Source organism: Poecile atricapillus, chromosome 10 (assembly GCF_030490865.1).
Source record: "Poecile atricapillus isolate bPoeAtr1 chromosome 10, bPoeAtr1.hap1, whole genome shotgun sequence".
In the NCBI taxonomy this organism is placed as follows: Eukaryota; Metazoa; Chordata; class Aves; order Passeriformes; family Paridae; genus Poecile; species Poecile atricapillus.
In genome coordinates this window covers 18,438,505-18,448,266 of record NC_081258.1, presented here as the reverse complement: position 1 = coordinate 18,448,266, position 9,762 = coordinate 18,438,505, and the positions used below count along the sequence as shown (strand labels likewise).

The window sequence follows — 9,762 nt, the reverse complement described above, 5'->3', positions numbered from 1 at the left end:
TGTACATGGAGATGTATTAAGGAGAGACAACAGCTGTAGTTCAAGCAGAAATGTACAATCCTTAGAGCAGAAAAGCTCTGTACGCAGAATGATTCAACACCACGCTCTTGGTGCTGTTGGAATTATTTAGCACCACCCTCCAACCAACGGAGCTAGACAAGACAAGACAGAAGGCTAATTAATAAGAGAACCACGCAGCTTTCAGCCGAAACGTGCAAACAGCGAAAAGCTTTAATAGTTGTGCCGGCTTGGCGGACTACAGGGGGGCTGCTGAAGGACTACATTTCCCAGCATGCCGCGGGGCGGGAGCTCTCGCGAGAGGCGCCGGAAGCGGCGGGGCGCGGCCCGGAAGTGGAGCCGCCGCCGGAGCCACCATGGCCGAGACCGACCCCAAGAGCATCCAGGACCTGACGGCCGTGGTGAGGGGCCGAGGGGCGAGCGCGCCGCGGACGGGCTGCAGGGGCTTGGGAGAGGGACGAAAGGAGGGAAAACTGCTGCCCGGGATGGCGCCTGGAGCAGCCTGGTCCGCGGAAGGTGTCGCTGCCTGTGGCAGGGGGTGGAAGGAGATGGTCCCTTCATCCCAAACCATTCCGTGACACCCAGAACAGCTCCCGTGTGATCAGCACGAGCGTGGATCCTGCTGTCCTGGGCTTGGTCCTGACTGGGCAACACGGGTGGTTTCTGGATATTACAAATGTTTCCTGTGAGCGTCAGTTCCTCTCTTTATACATATATTTAAGTACCGTTTTTACCTGTCGATGTAATTACACCGCAGAGTTTTGAGCTTAGCAGTGCAAGAACAATGTACTTATCACATGAGATTGGGTAACAGCCTCTGAAGGAAACGAAACATTTATTTTTCTTTTCCCTTTGTGTTAGGTGCAGACATTGCTCCAGCAAATGCAGGACAAGTTTCAAACCATGTCTGACCAAATAATTGGAAGAAATATCCTTTTCTAAACTCAGACGGGCGCAGGATTACAAGTCTGTTTGGCGGTGTGGTTTGTAAGATGAATTTGAAGTGACCATAAGTGTTTGATGGCAGCTGTGATGATGAGAAGAATTAAACCGAGCAGTGTTACCCACTCCCAGAGGAATTTCATCCTGGTGCTGGGGCCCTGGGAGAGGAGGGAGCTGGAGCTGCTGCAGAGCCCAGAGCAGCTCCAGGATGAGCAGGGGGATGGAGCAGCTCTGCTGGCAGGAAAGGCTGGCATTGTTCAGCCTGGGAAAGTGAAACTTCACCGTGACCTAATTGTGGCCTCCCAGAGCCTGAAGGGAGCCCCCAGGAAAGACGGAATGGGACTATTTGTGAGAGCCTGGAGGGACAGGATGGGGAGAATGGGTTCAGATGGAGAGAAAGCAGGGTTAGATGGGATGCTGAAGGAATCCTTCCCTGGCAGGGTGCTGAGGCCCTGGCACAGGTGCCCAGAGCAGCTGTGGATCCCTGGCAGTGCCCAGGGCCGGGCTGGACGGGGCTGGGAGCAGCCTGGGAGGGTGGCAGGTGCCACCACTGGGACCAGAGGGGCTGTGAGGTCCCTGCAGTGTTCCCTGGGGCTGGCACAGGCTGTGCTTTCCTTGACCCCCGGGCAGTCGATGACATGAGCTGCCGCATCGATGACCTGGAGAGGAACATTGCTGACCTCATGATGCAGGCGGGCGTGGAGGAGCTCGAGGGAGAGAACAAGACCCCGGCTCCCAACAAGGGTTAAAGTAAATTGCTTCTTGGCCTTGGGACAAACCCCTGGGTGTTTGGAATTACTGACTTCAGCACAGAGGGAGCTTTTCCTTGGTTTGTGAGGCGGCCTGGGAGTCGTGCAGAGCGGAATTATACAGGGAGATAATTGTGCTGGAGAGACACAGAGAGCGTGGCCAGGGACGGGAGAGGGGCTGGGGAAGGGGCTGGAGCACCTGGAGCTGCTGAGGGGGCTCAGCCTAGAGAAAAGGAGGCTCAGGGGGGACCTTCTGCCTCCCCACAACTCCCTGACAGGAGGGGACAGCCAAGGGGGATCAGGCTCTGTTCCCAGGATGAGAGGGAACACCCTCAGGTTATGGCAGGGGAGGGTCAGGTTGGACATCTGGAAGGATTTCTCCATGGAAAAGGCGGTCAGGCTTTGGAACTGACTGCCCAGGGAAGCAGTGGAACCCCAGGGGCTGCTGAGGAGGAGCTGTCCCTGAGCTGTAAATTCCTCCTGTGTGTAATCTGCGAGCAGGCAGGGAGCAGGGACTCCACACAGCTGCCAAGCTGCAGCTCCTGGCTGTGTGGGAGGGCACTCCATGAGGCAATCCATGTCCTAGGGCAGGGCTCCCTGGAGAAAGAGATTTACTGAAAGGTAAATTGAATATTAAATGGTCTGTACTTACAGCATTTCTGATTGCTGACTTGCAAGTCAGCATATTACAGTGGGCCTGTGTGTTTGGGACAGATACATTCTTGCTTTTTAAGGCAGCTATTTTTGTGTTACCTTGTTAAAAGTACAAATTATTACTGCTTCCTTGCTCTCAGTGTCATTTCCATTAGCCTGAACCCCAGAAATGAAAATCTCTGATGAGCATGACTCTCTTAACTCTCAGTAATCTCCTTTCTTATTATTTTTCCCCCAACAGTTTGCCAACAGCTCAAATCATAGAAGATGATTTTTTCTTTTTTTTCTACAAATCCTTGGAATTAAAGAATGGCTTTTTGCAACTCCAGTGTGTGAAAGCATTTTTATATTGTTACAGAGCTTGCATTCCTAATGTACATTGTATAGTTGGGGTAGGGTAGTTTCTATTTTGATTTGTGTACTGTAATTTCACTTTTTGAATTCTTGTTACGAGAATCACTTGGTTGTGTTATCAAAACACAAATCTTATGGATCTCAATTCCTGGGTGTACTTTTTTGTGGAGTCACTTTTTCCTGTACTTTTCTAGATGTTTCATGTTTGATAGCTCAGCATTTCGTGACTCCCACCAAATGGGAATCTTGCCTTGTCCTACGTGAGTTTGTGGAGTGAAGCACAAGATTGAAACGTAATTAATTGCATTAATTGTAGCTCTGAGCATCAGGCACTCACTGGTTGAGGATTGTGTTGTCTTTCATACGTGTAAGAAAGGTGATTTTTGGAAACAAGAGACACTGAACATCAAAATCATCTCTCCTACTCCTGGTGTTACCTGAGTTTCCTGGAGCAGAAACCAGAAATGCGGATTTCCCAGGAGAGACACCTGAGCCACCACTGCCTCCCTGAGCTGTGACACCTGGACAGAAAAGGAGCTGTTAACTGTGAACACTCACTGGGGACTGAGGGGTTTCACCACTCTGCCTTGGCACTGCCCTCTGGCACTTCCTTTGTCAGGAACTGGGATTGAGGTGGGCTGGGATTGATGCTGGGCAGAGCAGGGATGGGATGGTGGGAATGTCTGTGTGGGGGTTTCAGTGGGAATCAGTTTGCCAACAAAGCAGTGATACATGGGGAATAAAAAAGGAGAGAATCCAGGTGGATTTTTAAAGCCTTGCTTCTCTTGGAATAACAGCTTCAAAAATATTTGATTCGGAAAAGAGTTTGCTTTTCTAATCATACCCGCATCTTTGGGCCTGGAGTAGGTATTTATTACATTTTGGCCGTGGGAATTGTGTTTGGGAGAGTCTTTACTGTGTCAATTGTGAGGAAAAATGACCAATGTCAGCTATTCCTGACAATCATTGCAATGCTCCTCCAGCTTCAAATGCAAATTTCAGCAAGCACTAGTGGCAGGCAGCAGCCCTAAACTGCTCCTTAAATGCCACCAAATTAGCACCTGGGTGCTGTGAAGGCAATATGACAGGTCATTTTTCCAAACTCACTGTAATAAAAGCTCATAATAACAGGGGAATTTTGTGAACATGAGAAATGTATCGATATATACTTGTAATACCAGCCTTAGGTCCTTTGTAATGTCATTTGGAAAAAATCTAATAAACTGCTAGATGGTAACAAATAGTCAGGTTATGTGTGTTAAAGCACAGTCTAGCATAAGTCTGTAATCGTGTGGGAGAATATATTTAGTTGTAAGTTATAAAAAGACTTTAGCACAGCTGCTGCTCACAGAATACACTAAAAATCCAGGTGTGCTCTGTATAGTAAAAAGGTGGTGATTCGTGCCCTGTCAGACCTGGGCTTTAGCAGCTAATTAGAACATAGAAAGGGACATTAAAGTGGATAATCATTTTGTATGATGTTTATACATGTACATTCTCTTATTATCTATGGTGTATAATGTTATAAATCCTCAGCTGGCTGTGTTCCTCCCGGGGCACAAATGGTCATTGCTGAATTTGCCTGCACCTTCCCCTGAGCAGCAGCAGTAGCCCTGCTTTCCTCATGTTTATTCTGGCAGAATCACTTCCAGGAAAGTTACTTCAGCTTTAAGAGGCAGCTGTGTTTTTCCACTCACTGGAAAGATTGCAATAGTTGTTCAATAGGGATGTTTTTCCCTCATGAATTTTGACATGTCACTGATTTTAACTGCTCTTCCCTGCACCTACTCTGGATTTCCATTCCCATCCTCTTCCAGCCCTGCTTCTCTTCCCCTCTGCCCCTTCAGAGCCCCACTTGAGCTGTCCCAGAGCTGTGGGTCCCCAATCTCTCCAGGTACAAACTGGAGATGCTCTTTCACAACAGGTCTGCATTAGGAACAGCAAATAGAATCGGTGTTTTTCTGTGACAGGAATTAGGAGTGACATCCACAGACTGTGCAGGCAACCTTTAACAGCGGTGCTGGTTTTGAATGCTGGAATTAAGACCTGAGAAGCGAGAAATAAGTCAAATATCACAGGAGCTGTGTGGCCAGTGTATCTTGCTCTGGGCAGCACAAATATGACACCACTGTTTCATCTCTTCTGGTGTCTTAATTCCTGTGTTTATAGCAGGAATGTTACCCTGGACAGAGGAACACTGTTCTAATAAATGCATGTTTTGAAACACTTCGGCCTACTGATAACTGATCCAGAATTATGATAGCCTTAAGAGGATTTTTCATTTAATCTCTGCCCTAAAGACAATGTACAGTAAATAAGATTGCACACGCAGCAATAACATCTGGTGCAGGCACTAAATGAGGCTGCTGGGAGCCAGTGACACACTGACCTGTGCCACAGCCAGGTTGGGAACCTCCCTTTGCACAGGGTGAGCGCAGGTCCCTCAGCTCCTGGCAAGTGTCACTGCCTGCTGGGGCACACAGGAGCTGTTGGCCTCCATCCTGGCACTCTGGTTTTGGCAGGCAGCCTTTGTGCCAGCTGATGTTTCCTGTCCTTGTCCAGATTTACTCAGCACCCCCAGGAAGGTGCCCTTAGTTCCCTCGGGTGGCTGAGCCACAGGGAATTGCTTTGCCAGAGGTCCCTGTGGAAATCAGATGTCACCTGCCTGTCCTCCAAACCCTGGGCGAGTGCTGAAGTCACTCACTGGCTCTTCCTCCAGCCTTCAAAACTCGTGGAATTCAGTCCTTTACACTGTAAGTACATTTGGCCCTGCCTTCCAGAGGGAGATAATGCTGATTTTGTGGCCTGGCTGGGGGATATCTGTAACCACAGCCAGAGATGCTGCCCAGCGTTTCCCCAACGCTACACCCGAGCCTGCGCTTTTCCTGGAGGTGACCACATGGAATTATTTAATAAACGCTTCTCTTCTCCCAACTTTCTAGCAGATAGTGCCTTCTAGTGGCACAGGCACTGCGAGGAGCAGCTCTGCTCGGATTAATTACTGTCATTTCAGCCGGGATTCTGATGTTGGGCTGTAACCAGCCACACGCTGCTGAAATGTGGCTACTGCACAAGGCACTGAGGATTGTTTGCAGTTAAGAAAACAAAAAGGATGCACAAATCACTTCCTGGGCTTTAAGCCTTGCTGTTTTGACAAGAGTTAATGCTTGCTGAGATATTTTTTTCTCACTCTGATGTAGAGTTAATGAAATAAGATCATCAGGAAAATAAAGAATCAGAATAGATACTTTACCTCTTATAAACATTCTGAAATCAGAAAGGTTAACCAGGAATTGTCTCTCTGAAAAATTTGCATGTAATAATAGAATATGTTCTTTTATGTTGTTTTGCTACAGACCTGACATTTTTATTTATGAAGTTCTCATAGATACAGATATAAAAGTTCCTTGAGTTTACAGAGCTGTGCAATGTGCAATCCTCGCTGGAGAGATTCAATCCTGTTGGAATTAGCAGCTGGAGAAGTGATGGAGTTTATTTCTCCAGATCTGCAGGTGTGTTTGTGGCAGGTGTGGCTGACTCTGTGTCCAAAGGCAGGATCTCACCCTCCACCTCTGGATTCCCCTACGAGCTTGGACAGTTTCTGTGTTCAGCAGAGGGGTCCCTGTCCCCTGTGTGCCAGCTGCAGATTTGTGCCAAATGCCCTCTGCTGGCACAGGAATGTCCAAAATCCCGGCTGGATTGTGGATAGCACCTGTCTGGTGTCCTGCCAGCTCCCAGCTGCCATCTCCAGCTGCTCAGGCTCCACCTGCAGAGCTCCTCCAGTTTCACTTTTCCCTCCTCTGACCAAATCCTTCATCTCTGAGAACATGAATTTCCCAGTAAATGAAACTTTCTGATTCCACTTGTTTCTCCTACAGAAGTGTTTTCTTTTGAGCACCAGCTCCACATCTCTTTAAAGCACAGGAAAAGCTTTAAAGCCTTAAAGCTTTTTTGCATTTTAACCTCCACAGTGGGGGAAATCACTGAGCTCGGCTGCTCCCTATCCACTGGAACAGGAACATCAGCTCCCGAAAAGCAACACAAGAAGGAAAACTTCCAGGAAGATTTTATTTGTTTGATTATTTTTACATGTACTTCAAGGAGTCAGGAGGCCAAGGATATCCAGGACAGCAATACTTCTGGAAATACTTTATTTTTGGAAAATTAAATCAACTGAGAACACAGAAGAAAAAGAGACCAAGTTTAGGACACGAGGCTTGCTGGCTTTTAGGCAATTAAAACCCCAGGTGTGAAGCCTGTGTGTGATGTGCCATCAAAAGGCTTTTCAATGCTCATCACCAGGCATTTCAAAAAAAAATAATGTGAATTTCTTCACTACTCTACAGGGCAGTTCATTTAATGCAAGTGAGTGGTCACCAGAGATAAAACAACCTGAGTGCTTGCTGGTCTAAATTCCTGCTGAGAAACACAAGTACAGACCCTCAGTTGTGTTGTTATCTTAAAAAAATATATCTACTTCCAGGAGCAGGAGAGTGATTGTTAATGTTAATGGGATGTAAGGGGGAAAAACCAACTCAAGGAAAGGACACCAGCCCTTCTGCTACTGAACTTGAGAAATTATATAAATCAGACCAAATGTTCTTAAAAAATGGCTGCAAATGCTGAAATTAATGACGAATGGAAGCTTTGATAATCTGGTTTTAAATGTTCCTAACTGCATTTTCATACAAGAACTTCACATTAACATTGTGTTGTTTTTTTGGTTTTTTTTTCCAGGCCAGAACCACTTTTAAATAAAAGTTAAGACAGAAGTTTAAGACTTTGCTCCTGAACAACTGTGAAGTTTGAATTGCTTCACAGAGATCCCAGACATGATTGAGGCTTCCTCCCCCACATTCCTACTGAAGACACTTTGGGATTCAAGGGGATTGATGAGTTTGATTATTGGTGTTGCTCATTAGCAAGAAATGTTGGAAATTGAAGTCCTTGCACAATAAAACTCCTGTTAAATTCATTTTGAGCACTTCTAAATCAACAGGCATCAGCAAAATATGTCTAGCAGAATTAAACCATCTGCCATTTCTAATTTTTAAAATCATCTTTCCAGTGTTTTAGCCAAGAACTTGGTTACAAATGCTGACAATTGCCACTATAAATTATGATTTTCTGCTCTCTGACCAGGGAGGAGCACAAACAAACAAAGCACAGGTTGGAGTCTCAGTTTCCACTCATTACTGAGCTTGTGGGATGAGTTCCCAGATCAGCCCTCTCTTGGGAGGGGATGTGGGCACTGCTGGCATGGACATGCCCTGAGGTTCTGCCTTTGGGACATCTGGAGCTGGAGAAAGGGCTCCTGGAGGGAGGATGAGGCTGAAGGAGCGGAGAAGACAAACCCAACACCTTTTCCTGTTTATCCATCATCCCTTTATGTCCCAAAGCTCTTCCCTCTGAGGCTCAGAGCAGCACAAGGGTCACGGTATCTCAGGATGGTTTGGGTTGAAGGGACCTTGAAGCTCATCCAAATTCCAGCCCTGCCATGGCCAGGGACACCTCCAACTGTCCCAGAGTGCTCCACATCCCCTCCAACCTGGCCTTGAAGATTCCTGTTCTTCCAAACATGAAATTCATGGAGCCCTGTGTTCTTCCAGAGTAACAAAACAACAAACTGAATGGAAATTTCTACTGTCTTTACACATTTGTAGCCTCATCAATCCAGAGTGTTTTAGAAAATCCTGCTCCACCCCCTTGAAAGCAATGAACAAAGTCGCTGCTTCACACATCACACAAAATTAAAAACAAATTTATTGAACCCAAGGCATATTTAAAAGCCAGGAGGCTTTTCATGCCGTAAGTTATTTTAAAACATCTTTGCAAATACTCCGCAGGCTGAAGTTAAACAATTAAAATGCTTCATCACATTTTAAAAGCAGCACCAAAAATGTAAGTCATTTTGTCACAGAGGCTGCTCCAGCGTGGTTTGATTATTTAATGTTATGCTCCAAAACCAATTTATACCCTATACCCTTGATCTCTGTTTCAATTTCAGGATGTTAATGCATGCGCCATTGCTGTATTAGCTGATAGGGCAGAACAAATACTTCAGAAAAAAGTCATGATTAGAATTTGAAATCCCTCTCAGCCGTGTTTAATCCCCAAACATTCTCACCTCGCTGGCTTTTCCTGCTGCTTTTGCCCACTGGAACCCCATGTTTTATACCTAGAAAAGAAATGATTATTTAACAACAGGAGCGGATGAATGCAGAGGAGGATGGAGGTGCAGCCCCTCCTGCCACCAATGTTCAAATTGTCAGGCATCAATCAAATCTCCTCCGGCTGAGCTGTCACCAGAGCCTGTGTGCAGGCAGGGAGAGCACGCTCCATGCCACAGAAATCCTGGGATCCAGACACCTGAGGCTGACAGGGATCTCTGCTCACTCTCCTCTTTTCCTGCAAAGCCTTTGCTTGGCTGTGGCCAGCCCTGGGATGAGCAGGAATTAGGGATGGGGTCACTGGGGCAGGGTTTGCAGCCCCTGCCACAGCCCTGGGCTCTCTTCTTCCCCTGGCTGATTCAGAAACCAGAAATGACTCTGTATTCCCAGCACTGGCAAAGGAAGGAGAGAAATTCATGGAGAATTTGTAGGAATTTAGCTGGCAGGCACTGCCAGCACAGGGGCTGCCATCCCTGTGTCATTAATGCTTTATTAATTGGCCTGGAAAGCCCATAAAGTGATTTAGCACCTTCTCCTGTCCCAGACACTTTGTGAATGAACACAGCCTAACATTGAAATCTGCATTCCAAGCATCCCAGAGCAGCCCCTTGGCTAGCAGAGGGGCTTGCAGCAGGCACAGGGGGGAACCGCTCCTGTCCCTCCCAAATTCCCTCACAGGGATATTCCATGAGGGATATTCCATGAGGGATATTCTGTGAGGCTCAGGCAGATGGGAGACAGAGGATCCCTGGCCCAAACCCCAGCTGGGTTAGACACAAGAGTTTCCCCCTTCACACAAACCCGCGGGTGAGTTCAGGGCCTGTCTCAGGCGCTCGCGCTGGAACTGGGATTTACGAGGCCTGTGATGTGTGAAG

General features: G+C 47.1%; 1 protein-coding gene across 1 annotated transcript; it reads left to right on the top strand.

The window, feature by feature from the left end:
• The first annotated feature begins 320 nt into the window (after window positions 1–320).
• HSBP1 (heat shock factor binding protein 1) lies at window positions 321–3,958 on the top strand. The gene is made up of 4 exons (XM_058846183.1): window positions 321–419; window positions 880–946; window positions 1,591–1,710; window positions 2,605–3,958. Exons 1-3 carry the CDS (start codon window positions 375–377, stop codon window positions 1,707–1,709), a joined length of 231 nt encoding a protein of 76 aa, XP_058702166.1. The 5' UTR covers window positions 321–374; the 3' UTR covers window position 1,710; window positions 2,605–3,958.
• The last annotated feature ends 5,804 nt before the right edge of the window (window positions 3,959–9,762 follow it).